This window comes from Ruditapes philippinarum, unplaced genomic scaffold (genome assembly GCF_026571515.1).
Source record: "Ruditapes philippinarum isolate M1 unplaced genomic scaffold, ASM2657151v2 ctg8830_1_1_1_1, whole genome shotgun sequence".
Taxonomy (NCBI): Eukaryota; Metazoa; Mollusca; class Bivalvia; order Venerida; family Veneridae; genus Ruditapes; species Ruditapes philippinarum.
In genome coordinates, this window is record NW_026853552.1 from 1,437 (window position 1) to 26,411 (window position 24,975).

At 34.0% G+C, this 24,975-nt stretch overlaps 1 protein-coding gene across 2 annotated transcripts in view; it reads right to left on the reverse strand.

Annotated features, from left to right (window-relative positions):
• Positions 1–5,150: 5,150 nt before the first annotated feature.
• The window catches only part of LOC132737174 (uncharacterized), a 43,783-nt gene continuing 23,958 nt past the window's right edge, over positions 5,151–24,975 (reverse strand). For both annotated transcript variants that reach the window (XM_060724425.1, XM_060724424.1), the window contains 10 exons: positions 24,286–24,393; positions 23,828–23,888; positions 23,425–23,481; positions 22,000–22,074; positions 21,035–21,103; positions 20,648–20,701; positions 19,288–19,350; positions 16,259–18,004; positions 12,994–13,107; positions 5,151–12,142 (listed from right to left, as the gene is read on the reverse strand). In XM_060724425.1, the coding sequence (XP_060580408.1) occupies positions 11,844–12,142; positions 12,994–13,107; positions 16,259–18,004; positions 19,288–19,350; positions 20,648–20,701; positions 21,035–21,103; positions 22,000–22,074; positions 23,425–23,481; positions 23,828–23,888; positions 24,286–24,393 (2,646 nt within the window). In that variant the 3' untranslated portion in view covers positions 5,151–11,843. The remainder of the gene's footprint in view (positions 12,143–12,993; positions 13,108–16,258; positions 18,005–19,287; positions 19,351–20,647; positions 20,702–21,034; positions 21,104–21,999; positions 22,075–23,424; positions 23,482–23,827; positions 23,889–24,285; positions 24,394–24,975) is intronic.

Genomic DNA, 24,975 nt, shown 5'->3' on the forward strand with positions numbered 1-24,975 from the left:
TAAAATTACATAATGACATAATGGCCTAGCACATGGAAAATCTTCGAATAATTTGTGATTGTTATATTTTGAGAACTGTATGTGTGTAATTTGGCTCTTTTCCCACATCTCGCGAATTTGTTATAACTAAAGTGGCGAACCTCAAAAATTTACAAGCTTTCAAGTTTAACAATCAACACCAAGAGAAGAACGTAGGTTTTCCGGTTATCTGTACATAAAAATGCCATTCGTATTAAAGTGTTTGTTTCAAGACTTAAAGATTTCAGTTAGAAAAGACATTGATTAAAACTTAAATATATGGAATGGAATTAAAAGCGACGGACATTTTAATTAGTTCATTCTGTGTGAGCTCCTTGTGTGTAGATTGGTGCAGTGTAGGACAAAAGCCCCCCCCCCCCATCTAAAAATGACAAGGTGGACAAAAGGCCCCCCCCATGAAATTAACACATAGGACAAAAGCCCCCCCCATCAAAAATACAGGTAGGACAAAAGCCCCCCCCCCCATCTTTTTTCACACACACACACAGGTGCTCAAATTCATCAAATTTCACACAAACTTTTAAATAAAAATGAAAAGAATTAGATTTAATGTTTATTTATAGTGTATATATTGAAGTGATAACAAGGTATATGATAACAGATAAAATAATGCATGCATGCGATACTGAATTCATAGCTTATCATATTTTCATATACACAACAATTATTGGTCAGAAGAGTAGTAATGTTTAATCACTTTTGTAAAGGGATCAAATTAATATCCTTAGCACTATGTTTCCTACATGTGATGTCCATACATATCTTTAAAACACATAAAAAACACAACTTTAATACACTATATGTAAATTTGATTGACAATGGGGGGGGGGGGCTTATGTCCTACCTTTACTTTTTATTTTATGGGTGGGGGGGGGGCTTTTGTCCTATGTGTAAATTTCATGGGGGCTTTTGTCAACCTTGTCATTTTTAGAGGGGGGGGGGGGGGTCGTCGGGGGGGGGGGCTTTTGTCCGTATCCCAGATTGGTGTTTTATATGAAAAGAACGAATGCACCGTAACATTATTTCCGACAATGCCAATATTCATATGCGGTAGCCCGGTTTTCTTTCTGTTAAACAAAATTCCGTCTTGTGTAGCAACTTTCCTGTATGGCTTAGAATTAAGTCAATGTGTGTTACATTGTTGGATGAGGTCAGCTTTACATATATATTTAAGTGCATGGGGTTGGTCTGAACAGCGCGTATTTATGAAATAAAACGATTTGTTGTTATCGTATAGACCGTAGTATTGATATATTACAGCTACTGAAACAAAGAGATTTGGGTTGATGCCAACCGCTTGCCCTTGTTTTATTTATTATTAATGGAACATTTTCAAGTACTTGCAGAGTGTGGCAGACAATAATTAAATATTGAGAAAAAGGATTTTTGTATTTTCTGATCGCAAGATCAGTAAATACAAAGCTAACATCCACGGTCTAACACACAATTTCCTTACAGACCTAACAACGCAAAGTAGTTTTCACTCAAAACTGCTTAAAAACCAGCAATTTAGAAGAAAGAATATTTTTAATGAAGGCATTTAACGAATTACAGTGCATAAAAAGTTGAGATTAGTCAATAGAAATATGAGTTTACAATCACAAATTTCGCGGATGAATATCTTTTTTACCCAATGAAAAATGTTTGGCTATTTCCGTAAAGCTTCGGATTATCATGAATGCACAATCACAAATTACGCGGATGAATATCATTTTTATCAATGAAAATGATATTTTTAGCTATGTCGATTACCGAATACTCCAAAGCGTAGTACACAAATAAATCTTGACTGTCGAGTAGTGGAATATATAGTCGAGGCAATTTTCTTTTTTTTCTTTTTGAAGTGTCTTTTTTAAGGAAGTATTCACGATGTGCAAGGATAGAGTGTGGCTCCTTAAAAAAAATGAAAAAAAAAAAAAAAAATGATTTTTTGATGCAACTCTAGTCATGCAAAATTCCATATGTATCAATCTCAAACTGTTATAGAAAAAATCTAAACGCAGTCGCTGAGTAAGATGAATTATAGTATATAAAAATAAACTTATACAGGAAAATACATACAGATAGTCAGAATGATTTAGATTGCAATGATCAGAAAATGCCATAGAGCTTGCAGCCCTTTGATTACTATACAATACCTATTGTGATATTAAATGTCACATCAAAACTGCGATGTTAAGATTTTAGAACACTAGTGAACATCTACAGAAGTATATCGACAAACTAGCTTCAACACAATAAATACAACAGAAAATTGTAAATGTAGTGACTTTGTGGGTATATCCTTGACATTTTATTATTTAGACTACAAATTTCCTGCTTTTTGTCGTAAAGATTGACATTATTTCCGATTACCCTTGCCATTACTTCTACATAGACGTAACGAAGCTTTCGTTGTATTGACGGTTAGACACGTCTCTAATGTGGTCATTGTTGGTTCTTATAGTTCCGTGCGTCCTATACTGATTATTGTTTGTACATAAAACTGAAGGTTTGATGTTGTGATAAACTCATACAAATAACACAAAGTTTACATTCCTTGTAAGAATGCCGCCCTTTCCGGTTCCGCATTCGGTACACAGCATTCGGAGAATAATAGGCATTGGAAGTGTCTAAATACGGCAATCTAACTTTTAACATTCTCGCACTATACTCTTAAAATAATAAAATTAATAATAAATTAATAATAATAATAATAATAATTTTCATTATTTTATTATTATTATTATTACAGCATACGCAGGTAACAGACCATTTTAGGCTTTGACCTCCAAGTTTGACCTTGAACTTTGAGGTAGGGGTCTGGGTGGTGCGTATGGCATGTCGGGAATAACATCTTAACAATGGTCGCAAATGACATTTTCGCGGGGGAATAAAACAAAAACTATTCAACCTGCGCGAAATAATGCGCTTTTGCAACGTAAATGAATGAACGTACTTGAATGAGATCGTTTCGGTGGCTGGGGTTCTGTCTTGGTCTGGGCAGGTATTGCATATGACTTTCGTACTGTTCTCGTCGTTATCGACGGGAATTTGAATGCATAACGCTAACGAGATAAATTATTGCGAGGCATGTTATCATACTGTTTCAAAATAATGTCAATGTAACTCTTTTCAACATAATAATGACACAAGCCATACAGCCAGGGACACTATGAAATTCCTCAGGGCGAATAGCATTGCATTTATTACTGACTGGTCTGCCAAAAGTGTTGATCTAAATGCAATTGAACACGTTTAAGACCATTTGGACAAGTGCCCAAGACGTCGCCCTATTCCACCGACAAACGTTATTCAGCCTTAATTCAGGAACGGAACAACATTGCACAAGCCTAAATCAATACGCTAATCCGTTCTATGAGCAAACGATGCCAGGCTATCCTTCATGCTGAAGGTTGTCATACCGAATATTTATTTGTGATTTTGTTTGGGGCCCCTTCTGCATTTAACTGCTATTACACTACTTTTAGATTAACCTTCAGCAATATTATTTTCTCACAAAAAATAGCAATATAATACCCTTAGAATACTGTAACATATAAATCTACTTTAATCCCGATTTTTATATTTGTGTATATCTGCACTTAAACACAAGGGAAGTTTCTTTTTTTTGTTCAGTATATATCGGGTTATAAACGAACAGAACACCTGTTTCTTTCTGTTCGATGGAGAAATATACATTTTGTAGTCTATTTAGGGCGACAGTAGAATGAGCAGCACTTGCCACTCTGATTCTATTTTGGACATTACTTTCGCCAGCCTGACCATACCAACCTCGATAAAAATTTGTGTGGACCACCACCATTGCGTAAATTAGACTCATAATTTTCCCATACCAAATTATAGCCTCCAACAATTGTTACCCAAAACAATTTTGCCTCAAGCTTAACTTTGGCTTTGCTTTTTCTGTCACCATTTAACTACAATAGTACAGCCATTATGGAATGAAAACTAGCAGAACAACATAAGCAACAAGAGCTGTCACAGGAGACAGCGAAGCTCGACTTATTAAACACTAGACTCAGTAAAGAAGATAAAACTATGAAAGAAAACTCAATTATGATATAAATATATTTCTTCTTATGACAAGACCTTTTAGTTGTAAACATGAATTCCAATTCCAATGGGGAAAATTCTGGAATTAGCCACTCTAAAGTAATGGACCTTGTCACACAGTATGTGTGTAATGATAAGACATATTTATTTGACGTTAGAAGTAGATTTTTTTTTACAATTTTAATAATGTGTTTTTAATCCTAGTTGTAAACAGGAGTGTCATTAAATCAAGATTTGACTGTGATATATATTTTTATGACTTTTAGTATTTTTAAACATGATTATATTTAGGTCTGCTTCTCTATGTCATGCCGCCAATACAAAAGACCACAATTTAAATTTGAGCTTTTTTGCCCTTTTTTGTGTTATCCTTGGTGTTAATGAGCATGTCATAGTTTTCTAGTATGTGAAATAGTATTTAATAATGCTCATTATTTTATCCCATGTTATGTTGTCAACTATGTATATGCTTCTTATGCCGAAATAAATCTATCTATCTATCTATAAGTTATAGTAAAAAATAACATTTTTCAAGTAAAAAACATCTAAATTAATGGGGATATAATTCTTGCAATATTGGTGCTAGAGTTATGAACCTTGTCACATAAGATGTGGTTCTTGATAAGGTAGATATATTTGAAGTATGAAGTTGATCCCTTAAGAAATAAAGAAGTAATAGTAAAAAAATATTTTTTAAGGAAAATTCCAAGTTGAAGGGGAGATAAATCTGAAAATATTGGTGCTAGAGTTATGAACCTTGTCACATAAGATGTGGTTGATGATAAGGAACATATATGTGAAGTATGAAGTTGATCCCTTAGGAAATAAAGAAGTAACAGTAAAAATAATATTTTTAAAGAAAAATTCTAAGATGTGGTTAATGATAAGGAACATATAATTGAAGTTGATACCTGAAGAAAAGACAAAGTTATAGTGAAAAATATTTTACTGCACCAAAACTTTAATCTGAAATATGGACGGGGACGCCGAGGCCGGGTGAGTAGGACAGCTATCAATATACTTTGTAAAGTTGTGCTAAAAATTACAAACACAGATTTTAATTATCTCATTCAATCAAATTTAATGTGCATTTATTTACAAAATAAAATAAAGTTTAACAAAATGAAATAAAGTATAACAAATGTACTATGTGATTGATCCCGCTACAACCATAACAATTCCTATGAAAATCTGGTAGCACTCTCTTTCAGGGCACATCTGCCAGTTTCCGTGCCCTTGAAATGCACAAAACAAAAATTAAAGGACTCATAATAAAGCATGCAGACCCCAATTTCTGTCATAAATTTGTCTTTACATAATCTAAGGAAATCACTAAAAATTAAAACAAGAGCTTTCACATAAGGTGATTCATACCCCCACCAGCAACTTTAACTTTTTAAAAAATAAGTGGTCTGAAGCAAAATTTGAACTTTTCATCTGTATACCAATAATTATTACTAATTGCTTATCTTCAAGAAACAAATTTCTATTTCTAGTTACAGTGAGCTTAACCCAAGGGGTCCAAAAGCAATCCAAATACCAATGAATTCATATAAGTTTGCTATATACGAAATTTCATTACAATATCTCATTTCCAACTCTTTTTATTGTCTGAAAACAATTTTAACAGTTACCAGTTTTTGTCAGAAAACAAGTTTTCTATCTTTATTAACATTGACCTTGACCAAAGGGGGCGCAAAAGCAATCCAAATAAACTTGCTATATACCAAGTTTGATTATAATATGTTGAGTAACAGTCAGTGTGCTTGACCAAAGGAAGTCAAAAAAGAATACCAACCAGGATTTTCACATAAGCTTGTTATATACCAAGTTTGATTACAATATCAGAGCCATTCCTAACTCTAGTTATTGTCCGGAAAACATTTTTCTATTTTTAGTAATAAGGACCTTGACCCGAGGAAGACCACAAGCAATAATAAATGAAATTTTCACATACGGTTGCTATATATCAAGTTTGATTACATTAACTCATTCCAAACTCTAGTAATGGTCCGTAAACCATAAAGTGGAAAGACCGACCGACAAGCTGACTCCTATATACCCCCCACCCACTTTGTTTCTGGGGGTAAAATAACCACAATCAGGAGTTTACACATTTAAAATTTACAAGTTCAATAAATTTAGCAATGAACTTTCACAAATTTAATATTCTATTTATCACATACTCATAATAAAGACCGTTTGAAGTGATAAAGTAACATTTATCAATGACGCACCTATAGTATTATAACTGCTAACATTTAGGGCGTTTTAACACCATGTTTATATAACTTAAATGACTGCACAACAAAATATATGCGCGGCCGTGCAATACCATTTTGACACAGTCTTAAAATCAACACAGGTATGTGATAAATTATTATTAACACTCATCTTCTTAACTCCATATATAAGCATTATAACTATTGTCCGACCAGGGTAGATCTAATCAGCTGGCAGATTCAGGTTTGATCTGGATCTGCAGTCTGACATAAGCTAATGAATCTTAAAGAGAACAGCTGTGCCTGCTTATCTAGATCTACACTGTCCAGCCATGCAATAATGGAGTACCTATGCAGTAAAGGTTTAATGTGTTCATGTATGAAAACCAAAAATTATTTACAAACTTAATATATTATTATAAAAACACCCAAAAATATCCATAGCTTAACAAATTTGATAATGCAGTCTCATCATTTAGATGTTCTTGGGCAATAAAGCTGTACAAGATAATAATTATGTATAGCAAAGGAAACAATTACAAAACTTATTTCAATCCAAAACTAGAAATTGCCACATTAGTGCCGAATGCTCTCGACACACGCTTGTCACAAAACATGCTTTTTAGTTATAACTTTGCACATAGGGAGCATTCGTACCATGTGGTCAGGACCTACACTGGATAATTGCTACATCCCATGGAGTATAATTTTAAATACGGCTCTAAATTATGTCTTTACATAAATGAAACTTTTTACTAGAGTAAATGCAATGTTGATTTCTTACTAAGTCATCAAAATATGCTAAGTGTTGAACTTTAAGACACATCTTGTATGTAACAAATTTTTTTAAAGGATTGAATACTTACTGGTGTTCACTTGTGTATAGAAAACATTTAATTTGTGTTTTAACAATCTCAAATTATTTTCATACCTAAATTAACACCACCAATTTAAATTCAATTCACATCTTTACACTTCCATTTTACCAAGAATTCAAGATATTATCATGTTACCAACAAAGGGAATGACAGCGAAGTTTTTCACAGCAAAACAGGAAAGCTAGTTGACAATTCAAGTCAAAGCATTGTGCAGAATCCAATAAATTGTGAGCAGCCTTTACTGTAGCCACACCTCTTTAAATAATATGTCACACTGCGTACAGTAATTATGATTCTTTAGATGAACTAGAAATGTGTCCAAAGGACACGGGTGGCCCCATACTCCACTGTTTTGCCAATCTACTGACTCTAGGTCAAATATTTTTCGGGTGTACATGCAACACAAATTGAAAATCTTTTTACTAAGTCAAGGGCAAAAACTCTACAAATACTGAATAAATCCACAAGCAAACCTAAATTAAGGCACACAGTTACACATGCTGACTACCATTCTTGTAAATTATCAGTATTACAGATCAAATACTTTTGAGCTTTGCATGAACAAGTGGAAAAATGCAAATTTATACTATGTCAAAGGCAATAACTGAGAAAAATCCACAGGCAAAACCCCAGGACTTTGTTCACAACTACACATGCTGACTAACATTCCTGTAGAGTTTTATGACTCTTGGTCAAATACTTTGAGCTGAGAATGGACAGACAAGTGTCAATCTAAATGCCCCACCCCTATAGTGGGGGTACAATAAAACTTTAATGTTTATAATGAAGTTTAAAGCTACTATCCCACACATTGTAGTTTGGGTGTTTTTGAAATAAAATGTCATCAAAAGATGAAATTTCAACACAGCCTTTTACATTTATATGAAACTAGATGATAAATACATGTTTTGATCAACAGAAAAAACATCTAAGTTAAATTTTTGCAATTTTCACATGCTGTAATTTAATATCATTGCAATGTTTTAATTGGTTGAATTTTAAATTAAATTATAGACACACCTGTTCACTGTTTGCATGTAGATTGCATGTAGAACAGCTGTGCGCTTGGTGAGTTTTTTTATCCTGCAATCAATGGTTGCACAATATATCATAGAAAATTATATGAGCCGCGTCATGACAAAACCAACATAATGGGTTTGCGACCAGCATGGATCCAGACCAGCCTGTGCATCCGCGCAGTCTGATCAGGATCCATGATGTTCGCGTACAAACCCTATAACAAGTAGAGAAACTGATAGGGAACAGCATAGATCCTGATCAGACTGCGCCGATGCGCAGGCTGGTCTGGATCCATGCTGGTCGCAAACCCATTATGTTGGTTTTGTCGTGACATGGCTCATATCTATAAAAAGAGACAAGAAAAGAAGAACATGCCTCAGTAATCTGGTTTAAAACTGACATTTATATTAATAGTTATAAAGATTTTTGACAGGTTATAGGGCCCTATATAAACAGCTGATTGGATATATAACCAAAGCCTCTTGGTCAGAGTTTTGTTGCAAACAACAGTTATATACGTTCATATCACCTGTCAGAAATTTTAATAACAAATTTATAAAACAGCAAACTTCCTCTTTTTTGAGAAAAAATTAGATTTCTTAGAAAATTAACAAATTTATAATACAGCAAGCATCATTTTCAGAGGAACAAGATATGTTTGTAAAACATGTATGCCTCCTATCGGCAGCCAGTTAGTCATGTGATCAGGTTATAATGCATGACTTCTGACCCAGTGAACAAACAATTAATAAGGGTTATGACTAGTCACAAGGTAATAATTATTGAGACCCCATTTGTGTGCAGCAATTTAAGTTATTACAAATCTTACCAAATAATATATGCATAAATTTTATGAATCATGTAGGCCTCATTAATGACAGCCAAGTTGTTATATTACAAAAGACCTTCAAATGTGTATACCAAAAGCAATTTTAGTTTAATATAAAAATATCAAACAAGGCAACTTGAGTTGTTGATTTATTGGTCAGAAACCGTCATTAAGTACAAGGTCAATATGACATTGACCCCTTAACCCTACTGGTCACGACCAATCATAATACCAAGTTTGAAGTTCCTAGGCCTAAGCGTTCTTTAGTTATTGACCAGAAACCGTTTTTACCTTCAAGGTCAATGTGACCTTGACCTTTGACCCAAAATCAAAAGGGGTCATCTGCTGGTCATGACCAATCATCATACCAAGTTTGAAGTTTCTAGGCCTAAGCGTTCTTAAGTTATTAATTGGAAACCGTTTTCACCTACAAGGTCAATGTGACCTTGACCTCTGACCCCAAAATCAATAGGAGTCATCTGCTGGTCATGACCAATCGCTATACCAAGTTTGAAGTTCCTAGGCCTAAGCGTTCTTTAGTTATTGATCGGAAACCGTTTTTACCTACACGGTCAATGTGACCTTGACCTTTGACCTCCTGACCCCAAAATCAATAGGGGTCATCTACTGGTCATGACCAATCACCATACCAAGTTTGAAGTTCCTAGGCCTAAGTGTTCTTTAGTTATCACTCGTAAACCATTTGGTCTACGGACCGACGGACCAACAAATGCAAAGCAATATACCCCCTCTTCTTTGAAGTGGGGGCATAATAAAGCGAGATTTCTTACTAAATCGACAGCAGCCATGTATATAACACTATATAAACATCACGTTTATCCAATGAAAAGCAATATTACAAATGTGCAGTATTATAAAACAAGAGGGCCATGATGGCCCTGAAGTCGCTCACCTGTATATAGGCCCCCAGAACAGGGCCAGTTTAAACCCCAGGGCTTTTATTTAAACAAACTTGGTAGACACCCATTAGAAGATGTTTCATGCTAAACATCTAAGGTCTAGCTCCTTGGGTTTTTTTAAAAGAAAAATTTTTTCTTTACACATATAGTTAAAAACAATGACACACCTGGGGCAGGGCCAGTTTTAACCCAAGGGCTTTTATTTGAACAATCTTTGTAGACACTTACTATAAATTGTCTCATGCTTAATATCTAAACTCTAGCTATTCGGGTTTTTTCAAAGAAGATTTTTAAGTTTTTCCTATACACATATAAGGAAAATCAATGTCCCCCGGGCCGGCCAATTTTGACCCCAGGGCTTTTATTTGAACAAACTTTGTAGACACTCACTAGAAGGTGCTTCGTGCTTAATATCTAAACTCTAGCTCAAAGAAGATTTTTTAAGTTTTTACTATACACATATAAGGAAAATGAATGACCCCCGGGGCGGGGCCAATTTTGACCCAAGGGCTTTATTTGAACAAACTTGGTAGACACTCACTAGAAGATGTTTCATGCTTAGTATCTAAACTCTAGCTATTTGGTTTTTTCTCAAAAAAGATTTTTTAAGTTTTTGCTATACACATATAACGAAAATCAATGACCCCCGGGGCGGGCCCAATTTTGACCCCAGGGCTCTCATTTGAACAAACTTGGTAGAAATCCATTAGAACATGTTTCATGCTAAATATCTTAGCTCTAGCTCTTTGGCTTCTTTAAAAGAAGATTTTTTAAGTTTTTACCATATGCATATAGGGAAAATCAATGACCCCCTGGGGCGGGGCCAATTTTGACCCCATGGCTTTTATTTGAACAAACTTGGTAGACACCCATTAGAAGATGTTTCATGCTAAATATCTTAGCTCTAGCTCTTTGGGTTCTTTAAAAGAAGATTTTTTTAAGTTTTTACTATATGCATATAAGGAAAATCAATGACCCCCTGGGGCAGGGCCAATTTTGACCCTAGGGCTTTTATTTGAACAAACTTGGTAGAAACTTACTAGAAGATGTTTCATGCCAAATATCTAAGCTCTAGCTCTTTGGGTTTTTTAGAAGAAGATATTTAAAGTTTTTTCTTTTGGTTGCCATGGCAACCAGAGTTCTATATGGAATTAAATTCTTTGAACAATTTTCAAAGGTGACCACCAAAGGAACATTCCTGTGAAGTTTGGATGAAATTGGCTTAGTGGTTTATGAGGAGATGTCATTTAAAGTTAAAGTTTACGGACAACGGACGGACGACAGACGATGGACGGACGCCAGACGAAAAGCGATCACAAAAGCTCATCCTGTCACTTTGTGACAAGTGAGCTGAAAAAACTATATATACGTCACGATTATTATAAAGTAAGTTCTAACCACAGGTAAACGTCGCGTGGCCACGACTTACACCATAATTGCCCCTCTACAACCTAAAACCCTTACACATCATCCAAACATCATATGTATTGACAAAAATAAATTTTATGAAAAAAACATTTTTATGACTCTATAATATTTTAGTCATAAAATTATTTTTTTTCATTAAATTTATATTTGTCAATACTTATGGTGTTTGGATGATGTTTTAAGGGTTTTGGGTTGTAGAAGGGGAACGGGGCTATTGTGTAAGTCATGGCTACGGGATGTTCACCTTGGTTCTAACTGCATCAAGCTGTCCTGCTCATGACATGTTAACAGGTATTTGCATCAAGTGAAACATAACTGTTACTGTCACCGTGAGTTATCTTGTGAAAACTGCAAATTTTACTTCTATGCATAATTTATAGCTGTTAACAAATATATTCATGTTTTAGACCCGTTTTGTGTAGGGAAGTAGCTTTAAAAAGTTCATATATCATTATGCATTATCATTATGCATTTTATTAATTCTATTTTTTTTCGACTTGATTTGGTTATAGACAGCAAACTTAATTTTTTTCCATGGAAGTGCACATAAGACACTACATTTTCTCTGAACATTCAAAACATCAAGTTTTCCTGGAACCTTTTCTAGTTTAATGTTTTTTGCGAACTGTTGTTCAATTGCCCTCTTTTCACTGAATGTCCAGACATGTTTGTCTGAAATCTTAGCCTTTTTATGGTGTACATGGTGTACACCATCTGTCAAAGGATTCTCCTTCCTCTTTTTTCCATGAACTGAAAATCAGTAGAGAATATATTTATAATCTTTTGCTGCTGAATTCTTCTTATCTGTTTTGTTTGCTAACCAATAAAATTTTAAAATATAAATTCCATATGACAACATTAATCTAGATTAAATACCTGTATACAGTTCGAAATTAATGTATAAAAAAAATGCTTAATGAACATCATTACAAAAATGGTTTTTCAATGGTACATGTTACTGACAAGTTTAATATGCAAAATGATAAAATTATCTGTTAGCTGAATAAAACTAAACTCTGGTACTGAATGGACAGTTTTGACTGTGCTTTAGCTCATTTTAGTCTAGAACCATACTGATTGGCATGTGATTGACGCAGCTCATAATACAAATCAGAATTTGATTTTGCAGGGTTTTTCCCCAGGATTTTGGGAATATGACCCATACCCAAGGAATTGAGAATTTCAGTGATGTTTTGTCAAAAAATGAGAAAAAAATCATGACATAAATTTTGCAAAGATTAAATGAATGCCAAAAAGTCAATGTCTAAAATGGGTTGGCATCCATCGTTACAGTGAAGAAGCCTTACTTTGAACTATTTTAGAATCTTTAATTCAATATTTTTATTTTGTCCCTTTCAGTTGAGAATTTTTTCTTGTGGACTGGGAAAATAATATTTTTCTCTCAATTGGGAATATAACCTATTATTGGCTATGAAATAAGCCAAAAAAATCCCTGTTTTGTTACAACAAAACACAGCTTTGTGTATGCTGGACAAAATTAAATGCTGAAGATAAATAACAATAATTGGATGTGAATCAAATAGTTTGCAAGTTTACAATAAATATCTATAACAAAGCTATGATAAAGAAAATACATTTACCAGTGTGATCATCATCAACATCTGCAGCCTCAACATCTGCAGCCTCAACATCTTCAGCCTCAACATCTTCAGTCTCAACGTCTTCAGTCTCAATGTCTTCAGTCTCAACATCGGCTGTAAAACAATGTACAGATTGTCAGATGGCACATCACTACTCAAAAGTTCACATGCTGATGAATATATTGATCCAGATTTATCTATGTTTATCCAGATTTATCTGTCTAGCAGAAATATTTTTTTAAAGTAAAACACTGAATGCCAATGGACAAAGGCTAACATACATACTCCCTTCCATCCCATGATCAGGCAATGATGGAATAAAGCTTCAGTGCAGGAAAAGTTCTGAGGTGAGCTTTGGTGAGCAACTTTAGTCCATCTGTATGTGGATATATATGCAATTTCAAAAGCATATTTGCACAAACATATACAGCAGTTTTAAATAAACAATAATTCATGATTTCAATAGAATGGATTATCCTGGTCTAATTGATGGTCCATTTTTATTGGATACAACAAATGTTGAAAAAAAAACCATGGTTTGGGTTGGGAGTGTTAGCATCAGTGTAAATGAGCTACTTATTAGATGAGAAAAAGTTGCTGTGTTTTATTGAATATTTCTTTATTATTGTTTTTAACACTATTATTTGTTCAAGCCAAACAACAATCAGAACGTCCTTATCTATTATGAATAACCTTGGAAACAATATGGATTGAAAGTAGTTCTACCTCGTGGTTTCAGATGTTAACAGAAACAGAATTTGCAATGTAAAACAAATGTATATATTTGACATCCAAAGGTAAAAAGTATCTTTCAATGTAATTATGATTGAAAATATGTCTGACAACACTTTTTAATTAAAAAATGCCCAGTGACATACAATTTTAAACAAATCCGACTTAATGTTCATAGGTTTACATTTTGTCCTTTCGGTCTCTATAACCATAATAATAAATATATAAATAATGTATTGTTTGATTTTATATCTATGAATTCACTTATTTTAGGTGGACATTTACTTCATATATTGGATATTAAATTGTCAACAACTCCCAGCATTAAATTAATATTCAGTTTCTAAGTGTAGGATAGACCGAAATACCGAATCAGTTCTGTGTATTCATACTACTGTGTTCATTAGGTCCTTATCCGAACTGACAGAAAGGGCCAAAAATTTCTGATTGGGTTAACAATTCACTAGATAAAGATTTGATTGTAAATTGTTCAAATTTCAATGTCATTTATGAATGAAGGTCAAGGTAAGACTTGTCTACTTAAAGGTCTTGTCTCAAGGGTTGTTGTGGTCAAGTTTGAAGACAATAGACAAAGAAGACAAAGAACTTAAAAAGTTATGTCAGATCAAGATTCAAGTTTGCGGACGGCAGCTTGAACGTCAAGGTGACTGTAACAATACCACTGTATTTTTTTCTTTTTAATGTCGAGCTTGAAATTTTTAAACTTATTTTTTTTACAGCAGTGGCTTCTTACTCTCAAAAATATTAGTGGACCACTGAAGGCATCCACTACAAAATATGGAAGATATCATTAAATAAATGAAGTAATTTACTAATTAGGAGAAATTTGAGATAAATCAAACTTGTTGGAGATAGGATAAGCATACAAGACCTATTTTCAAAGTCATAAAAAGGGAAATAACAGGTAAAAATGGATGGCAAAGTAATATAACTTGGCAATATTATATACTTTGTATTGATAAGTAATTGTGGACAATTTGAAACCATTAGTGTAGATAGAATTTAAGGTATATTCAACTTGCCAATTTAAGTTAACCATATCCATTTTCAAAGTGCTGAAAAAGGGCAATAACTTCAGTGTCAGATTTTGAATCTACTAGGCTGGTCGGACTACCAGATTGGAATATTCACTAGCCCAAAAGACATTTCACTAGCACAATTCATTTGTCCAAAACAGTTGTTTATATTGCCTCTGAAAATACAGTAGCCTGGTTGGGCTTGTTACTGTGAAAAGTTGGTATCCCGAGGATAAATTAAGTAGTCGGGGGCTATCGGACTACTGCTAATTTCAAACACTGTAACTTGGAACAAATAGAAGCCATAGTTATGTAAATTGCCCAAATCAGTCCTTTGTGTTGTGTGTAAATTATAAAGCCACAATGGTACAGGTAGAATTTAAGAAAAACTTAAGAAAAATCCAAAGTCGTTTTTATTTAACCACATACAGACTGACAAGACAAACTGACATACTTATGAAACGGTACATATGTGACTTTTCTTTACATATTTTTAGTCACACAAGGCCTAAGAAAAGAGATACAAGTACAACCGGAATGAATAGGATCAAAGAAAATGCACCATTACCTATTGTTCTCCTAGTCACACAAATACTTCTGTGTTTGTACAGACAGATAGACAGACATACGGATGGTTCAATAACTATATGCCTAAGTGCATAAAAAATTCCCCCTTACAATGAAATTGCCCCTGCTGAAGTAAGTGACCCACTTTTCTCAAATTTGATTGAGGGCCCTTTGACCCCAGCGAACATTGACCTTGCGATGGAAACCTTGGGTTAGCCTGCAGCACTGTCTCATTCAGGTCAACATTCATGACAAATATAAACAAGATTGATCAATGCATGTTAAAGTTGTGGGCTGGACAAATCTGGATGGAGGCACTAACAAACTGACACATACATGGACTATTGCATATACATCGAACAGCCATTATGACAGCTAAGTGAAGCTTCCTGCAAGCAGGTATTTTTGTTTTTTTTGGACAATGAATTAAGGTCATTGCTTTAAAAGTGGTTTTTATGCATTCAAATATCATTTATCACACACCCGTGCCGATTTTGCGACTCGGTAAAAATGGTATTGCACGGTCGTGCATATATTTTGATGTGACGTCATTAGCGTTATACAAACATAGTGTAAAGACGCGCTACATGTTAGCTTATTTCACTTTAAACGGTCTTTATTTTGGGTATGTGATAAATAGAATATTAAATTCGTGCAAGTTAATTACTGAATTTATTGCACTCGTTGAATAAAATAATATTATGCTTGCCAGAGGCTCGTATAATATAATTTTATTCAACTCGTGCAATAAATTCAGTATTGAACTACACTCATTCAATATCCTCTATATATTAAACATTGATCAATTTTGCACTGGTACTCGTATGCATCTCATTGAACATTTTCACTAATGCTCTTATGCTTTAATAGTAATAGTGTATATCTTCATGGTAGAATTCTTATAAATATAATTTAAGCATTACACTCACCATCTATTTCAAACTCTATGTCATCAAAATTACAGCCCGAGTATTTTCCAATGGTACCATTGTTTAAGCAGTGCAGAAGTCTTGAAACTTTTGCAACTTGCATAGTTTCTTCTGGGAGACGGTAGAATGCTCGATGAACACGTATATCGTGACCTTCAAATGCTGCCAATAAATCTTGAGATGTGTCATTTAGATTGAGAACCTGTGCCATAGTAGCTAGCTGTTTTCGCAGGGAAGTCGATGTAATTACTTCAGGAAACTTCAAACCAGCTTGATTAATAATGCTTCTCAAGCAGTCTACACCGCGAAATGGGAATCGTGCATTTCCTGGCCTTGCAAACATAAAATCATCGGGAATGTTTTGTTGTGATCGGAGAGTCACTAACATATTGAGGTTCTTCTGCATTCCATTTGTTAACAACACTGGGACTTTTCTTCCTTTTTTGCCAACAATTTCTACTCTCAAATATGATCTGCATAGTGTCTGCTCAAACTCTGTTAATGTGGACATAATAACAGGATCAATTATTCCACCAACTTTTGCTGTCTTAAACTGACTTACAGTCATTCGTTCCGCTTCACCACTACGCTTTCTATTGAATACAATAATTTGAGCTAGACACAATTGACAGAATTCACGGTATACATCAGAAGTTTGAGACTCTGACAAAGCACATTTACACTTTTCATTAATATAGTTATTTAACTTGGCAACGTCTTCCACAAGTGGCAGGAACTTTGGACGATTGTATTTAATTGTATCCAAGGTTGTCAAAGCCTTTCCAGAAATCTCTTTATTCCAGCGAAGCTTGTACATCTCTAAGAAGGTCTTAGCAACTTCTTGTTTGACTGGATCTCCTACTTTTAAAGCCTTAAAGTATATTTCTTCAGCACAAATTTTAAGTGAGTGTCCTAGCTTTAAGGCTAATGATGGAATACCAAAGTTTTTAGTTTCAGGATTGAATTCAGATACTTCTTTAACTGACAAAATAAGGAGGTCCCAGTTTTCTTTCTTCATGCAGTCTTCTATTGACATTAAGTTATTTTTCTTTCCTGTAATCTGCAATCTGCCTAATTCCCTCATTTTCTGTGATATGTAAACATGTTTATGTTTTTGGTGCCCTTGATCATTGTACATATTGAGTCCAAAGTCTATTATAGTAGGATCTGAAAGGATTGCTAATTTAACTTCATCTTCTTTTATGTTCAGAATTATGTTTTCATGAAAATCTTGATTACTGCATGTTACAGGTAACATTTTTTTTCCACCAGCTATAGGTCTTGTTTCATAACCTGTCGATGATTCTTTCGATTTACATGCCTTCTGGTGCCGCCAAAGTTCTTTCCTCCTGTACATACCTCGACAATATTGACATGGTAGAACATTCTTTACAGTTGTTTCAGCATCTCTAGCTCTATACTTCGGAATTATAGTACCTTTCCCTGAAGTCAAAATATCAAAATTATAAGCAAAGTCTCCTTTTTTGACCAATTCATCCCACATCTTTCTTCTTTCTTTACTTTGTTTTGGTAAGGCAAGGATTTTTCCTACTCCTATCTCATTTTTGTGTTTTAGACTTAAATGTCTTGCAATGTTTGGATACAACTTCTCACAGTATGTACAACAATGTTTCTTATTTGAGAGACTGCCTTTAAAACTTCTTTCCACCTTATCAACTACTATAAGCTGGGGAAACAAAGGCCTTTCAATTTCTTCACAAGATGGTGCAATGATCTCCGACATCTCTGAAAAAGGAAAATAAGAACTAATGAGGAAAGTGTGTAAACTAAGAAGCCATTGGTACAGGTAGAACTTAAGAAAAATCCAACTTGCCGTTCTTAGTTAACCTCGTACAGACAGACGAACAGACGGAGGGACGGTTCAATTACTTTATGCCCGGGGGCATAAAAACGGCATCTGCAACGCAGGAACATGACTGTAACAATACCTCTATTTTTTATTTTCAATTTTTTTTTTTAAAAAGTAGAGCTAAAAAGCTTTGGAATAAATGTGAATTTAATGAATACTGAGATTAACAAACTAGTGCTTCTTTGACATAAAGTGCTACATTTATGTTTCACATTAGTGTTTTCATGCTGTATTGTGAAAACCAAATTTTACAAGACTACTTTCCATACTTTCTGTTGTATATTTATCACCAGTTACCAGTTTGTCCTTGCTTGAGGAATGTAATTAGTAAAACCAACTTTGCTGTTTATACTTTTGAATTTTGATGAAACTGGTAAAGGCCTCAACAGACGGTAGGATTTTGAAGTACAACACCAATTAAAACTAAGATGTACAGGCAAATCTTAATGTGTGAAGGCTACTATTTCTTGATTTCAGAAACCTTAAGTCTAGATGTAAGGGATAGAACATGTTCTATTTTGAAAATCTTGTCGTACAGATTTTTACAGACCTCCCACAATGACAAGTAACAGATAACCAAATTATCTCCTGATAATGGGTGTAATGAATGAAATTCCACAACAATTAGGGATAAAAGGTAAACATAGTAGTAAGATGGGGTAAAATGATGTTGAAAAAAAACTCTTCAGGAGACCCAAAGTTGTGTTATGTTCCAATCCCAAATTATTCCGAAAATGATTATTTCACGGTATTGAATAGTTCTCTAATTAGGGGAGGGGAGGTAGTTTGTAGGTGGCCAGATAGCTTAGTCAGTAGAGCATTCCGAGGGTGTCAGGTTTGAGTCTCGGTCAGGCTTAAAATTTAAAAAAAAGTACAATGTATATATTTTTTTTGTAAATGGAGGTGTTTCAATCATTACTCATGGCGAAAAACGTATTTAGTGAGTAAAGTATGTAAAGGATCAATGTAAAGGGATCCTTTTTAGGGGAAACCTCAGATGATTCTTACAGTGTAGAATAACTGTCTGAATGCAAGTGTTGTATAGCTTTGAAAATTGTACATCTTATCTCTAATTAGTGTTGTACAACTAAATCCTACTGTCAGTTGAGGCCTTAAGCTGTATTAAGGAATATCATAAGTAGTAATGCTGACAATTTACCTGAAACAGGGGACACCACATCACTAAAATCTGTATCAGATTTCTTTTCTGTATCAATGTCATCTGTAGAATAAGTTATAAACAATGATTTACGAAGAGAATTTTATGATATGAAGGTATATATTTTAAATCCATGCAACAATGCAAGTTAGATAACAAGAAGAAGCATTAAACAAGAAATGTCGAACGCCACATATGCCCACCCTTTCTAGCCCTTGGCTCACATTAATGGTAATTTTGTTATAGACACTTGCCATAAATTGGTACATGGAAGTGTTGAATTATGGAAAAAATAAAAAAATAATGAAGACTTCGTGATAAAGAATTTTCAAGAGAATGAGGGGAAACCATTCTGACATTAAAGGCCAATGTGACCTTTGAACTATTGACCTAAAATCATTAGGTGTCATCTAATAGTTATGACCAATCAATATTAGAGATATGAAGACTTTGTCATAAATAGCTTTCAAGATAATGAGCGGAATTCATACTAACATTCAAGAACCCTGTGACCTTGACCATTGACTCAGTGACCCCAAAATCAATAGGGGTCACTTACTAGTTTTAACCAATTAGTATGTAAAATATGAAGACTTTCTGATAAATAGTTTTCAAGATAATAAGCGGAAACCATTCTGACATTTAAGGCCCTTTTGAACAAATGACCCCAAAAGCAAAACAAGTCATCTGCTGGTTATGACCAATCATTATGTGAAATATGGAGACTTTGTAATAATTATCATTGAAGATAATGAGCTGAAATCATACTACCATTCAAGGACTCTTTGATCTTGACCTTTGACCTGGTGACCCCAAAATCAATAGGGGTCATCTACTAGTTATGACCAATCACTATGTGAAATATAAAGACTTTGTGATAAACAGTTTTCAAGAAAATCAGCGAAAACCATGTGGTTTACCGACAGACAGACCAAAATACAGACTGACCGACATTAGCAAAACAATATACCCCTCTTCTTCGAAGGGGAGGGGGCATAATAAAAAGCAAACAGCACCAGCTTTTGAATCAAGAAATAAGGAATGATTTTGAATTGTAGCTTGTGTCCCCTATATTTGAGTTTGCAAGATAGGCAGTAACTCATTAAGTTTGATGAAGATAAAACAACAAATATGACTTCTACAGTGTTCACAATAATTATTGATCATCTGACTTAGTTTATGAGACCAATTTTCAAACTTGACCACATTATTATCAACATAATACACTCCTAAATCAACTTTAAATACTGTTAAATTCGTTCAAGCAAATGCAAGGAATGCTACATTCATGTGTCATGTTTTAGAAATATCTATTATCTATAAAGCATTTTCAAACTCTTGACTTTTCTAATTATATTACCTTCAGACGTGTCAGAGGAAGTTTCACAGTAGTCAGGGTCACCAACATCATCATCTGGAAATAAAAGACAAAGTAACTTTGGTTTTTATATTGTTTCTAAATGGAAACTGCACACATATCTAAAGTCACATCAAGTCAAAATGTGTTTTCAACCATAACATATATTACACTACTTGTTTTTGTTTGCTCTTGGAGGTAAATAAATATTTTTACGATAGCAAGTTAGTTTATCAAAGCAAAATCACATTCCTAATTAAAAACTAATACTATAACAGGATAAAAAATGCTACGCCCAAAACATTAGGATTTTTCAGAAACACTTTAGTATTCACACAAGAAAATATCATTGACACATTTCTTGATCCTGTCAGTAGTATTAAGCCTTACCATTTTCAGTATTATCATCAGAAGAAGAAGTATTGTCTTGAATATTTTCAGCTTCAGCCTCATCATCAGCTGTAAAACAATGTATCAACTATTTATCAAAGCAATAACCCTTTTTTAATTGTAGTAAAGTTACATTAGCTTCCTTTACAATATTGGTCAAGGGCTCTAGACACACATCTTACAATAACAGGACTTTCACTACAGAATGTATATAACTACGGTAAATGCAATACATTTACTAAAAAAAAAATCACCTTTTTATTTTACCAGTCAGTTTCTTTACATAAACTAAGTGAAAAAATGTCACATGTGAAATGCACATGTACAACACAGCCTTTTCTGTGCAACTTTAAGCTGCTAATCTGTCTATAAAGGATTTTTTTCTTCAGATATATATGTTTGTTTTCATCACTTCAAATCACAATTCAAATAATCATTATTCTTCAAGTACTTAAACAGAGTCTATAGTTATGTTCAAATTGATGCAAACTTTTTATTTTCATTGTCACCAAGTTGTCTCTAATTGTATATAGTCATTTCCCTGCCTTAATCAACAGCTTTAATCTGTATCAAGCTAATTGATAACATGTCATTTTTCAACACCAGCTATAGCTAAGTCACTAAAAGTATATGTGGTACAAGGAACTATGTTCAATACCAGTCAACGGTCAACATACATTTTATTCTTTTCCAGTCTAATTCCTGGCAGGCAATTAAGTATAACATCAGTTATGACAGATATACTATGGATAACTGACATCAAAGTATTTGCAGCTTGATTTTGTCAAGTAAAATCAAAAACAAGAAATGTGTAACACTATATGCCCCAGCCATTATATGGCATAATAAAATATTGGACATTAATATTCCTATTTATTCCTAGATATTGAAACACTTTAATAAAATCTCATCCTCATCCTAATTATTGCATTAAATTTGATAGTCATTGAATAAACACCACAAACCTTCCTTTGAAATTTCAATTTTTTCCTCAAATTGCAAATTTTCCTTCTGCGTAGGAACAAAATCACTATCAACCTCTGAAATAGAAAAGAACAATAAAGGTTCAAATGAGGACACACTCATTATCAACTGAGGACACACCCAGCATAATGAATGTCAATTGTGGACACAGTTGATTATGGGACTGATGATTTGAATGTACTAAGTTCAAATTTGGACAGAGGCATATATTCTTTGAGACACAAAATTTGTCCTCCACCAAAAAATGACAATCAAGTGGAGTAGCTAGACAGCTGCCAGTAGATGATCAAGGTTTGTTCTGCTTAGAGACTAAATAAACCAAGGAAATGGCTTAAGAAAATAACCTTCCCCAAATAGAACTTAAAAGTGAAGACAACACATATTTCCAGTTGGGGAAACAGCATTATCAATCCAAATGTGTAGAAATTCGGCATAATCAACTCTTACTGAGGACACACCCACTAGAAATTGGGGGAAACTAAATCATCCTAATTAAAACAAATAAACAAGAACTGTCGGAGGACAGTAGCGTTCGACTATTCGAAAATTTGTCACAAGCGCGTTTCATTGAGTATAATAATGCTTACCTATAAGAATACATAAAATTGTCCAAAAAGGTACAAAGGCTTGTAATTAAGATGTTTTATCGAGTTAATCACTGCTTTATTACTATAAAATGCATAAAATTGTTCAAAAAAAAAGGCACAAACCCTTCAGTAGCTATGGAGATATTTGCTTAACCAAGAATTTCTAAGTAGAAAAAGGGGCATAATTATGCAAAAAAGCAAATCAGAGTTATTGGACTTGTGCCAATCATGTTAGATAGTCACAGAGAACAAGTGTGTGAAGTTTCAATCCATGCCCTTCAGTAGTTATGGAGATACCAGCTTGCATGCAAAAACTTAACCAATAATTTCTAAGTCGAAAAAGGGGCAAAATTATGCAAAAAAGCAAATCAGAGTAATGGGACTTGTGCCAATCATGTAAGATAATCACAGAGAACAAGTGTGTGAAGTTTCAATCCATTCCCTTCAGGAGTTATGGAGATACCAGCTTGCATACAAAACTTAACCAATAATTTCTAAGTCGAAAAAGGGGCAAAATTATGCAAAACTTAACCACAGGGACGCTGACAAATGGGTGACTGCATTAGCTCATTCTGCGAATAGTCGAGCTAAAAATGTACTGAATCACAATTGAGGAAATACTCCCTTCTAATGGAGGACAGCCTAAACAGCTAAGTAACATAGTGTCAGCTGTGAGTGAGTGCAGACAGTCTGAAGTTCAAGTCGTGGCCATGTCATACCAATACATTTATAATGTATACAGATAGCGTCTGTGTTTAACACTCAGCAACATCAGGGCTTTTTTTTTCATAGGTAACATACTTCTCTAGAGCTACTAACCTATTTCCTCAAACTGCAAATTTTCCTTCTGGGTAGGAACAAAATCACTATCAACCTCTGAAATAGAAAAGAACAATAAAGGTTCAAATGAGGACACACTCATTATCAACTGAGGACACACCCAGCATAATGAATGTCAATTGTGGACACAGTTGATTATGGGACTGATGATTTGAATGTACTAAGTTCAAATCTGGACAGAGGCATATATTTTCTAAGACAAAATTTGTAAAGGTAGCTACTTTTTTTAACATTTATCATCATAAGGGTGGTATCAGGATTAAAATACTGGTATGTCACACTAAAGCATTGAACAATCACAATTGTTGTTGATTGCATGACTTTAAATAAATAATGATTGCTTCATTTTACGAGCCTAAAATTTAGAACATACAGCACGTACCTTCATCTGAGGAAACACCACCAACAATCACTTCATTAGTAAATGGCACAGCTTTTAAGTCCTGGATATACATGAACAGCATGAAAATATGCATATAGGAAAACTATTTGGCCTTAAACCAACATTCTGCTAATACAAATAAAGCTATGCTATATTCTAGGCTTGCTACATACTAAGCTTGTTTGGATTTATAAATTTATAAGAAGATATTGAGCAGAAAGTGTAAACTGGTTATCAAGTGATAATGTTTAACAATACATTTGATCAGACCTCTGCAACCGTGATGCCGACAAATTCCCAAGAAACTACAAGGTACTTAATTCTGATGCTTGCTGTTTGATAAGTGTTTATATACTGTGAAGGAATCAATGTTCATGCCAATGTGCCTCATGTTAAAAAAATAATCTTAAAACTATTTTTTTGCCTCATCAAAATCTCATAATAAAATTTCAACTTACATTTATGTTATAAGACACTATCTTAAATGATCTGTCAAGTATGGAAAACTCATCTCCACATTGTAGACGTTTCTCTTGGTTGGAATTGTCATAGTTTGTTAGAAACACCTAGAATAGTGAATTGTTTATACATTCTAAACTGGTGCTTTTTTCCTCAGAACATTTATTTTCATGCAGGGTGGGTAACAAGATTCTGTTTTTAAAAAAAGGGTCAAAGACAGAAATTGTCGGGTTGCATTTGTATACCAAATATCATGAGGCTGTGATGTTATGAAAATTTCCTACCATCGACCATTAATGTCAAAAATTTAACTAAGTCGGTAAACAGGAAATGAATAAGCGACAGACCTTAAATTGAATCCCATGGTGTGGGACTATGTGTTAATGCTGTATACCAAATGTTAAGTAGTTACTGAGAAAACTGTTACGAAAATTTCCAACCATTGACCCTTATTAATGTCGAATATTCAACTAAGTTGGTAACCAGGAAGTGTATGAGCGAAAAACCTAAAATTGAATTCAACAGTATGGGACCATGTGTTAATGCTGTATACCAAATATCAAGAGGCTGTGATAAGTAGTTGCTTTGAAAAATGTTACAAAAATTTCCTACCATTGACCATCAATGTCAAAAATTTAACTAAGTCGGTAAACAGGAAGTGGATGAGTGACAGATTTTAAATCGAATCC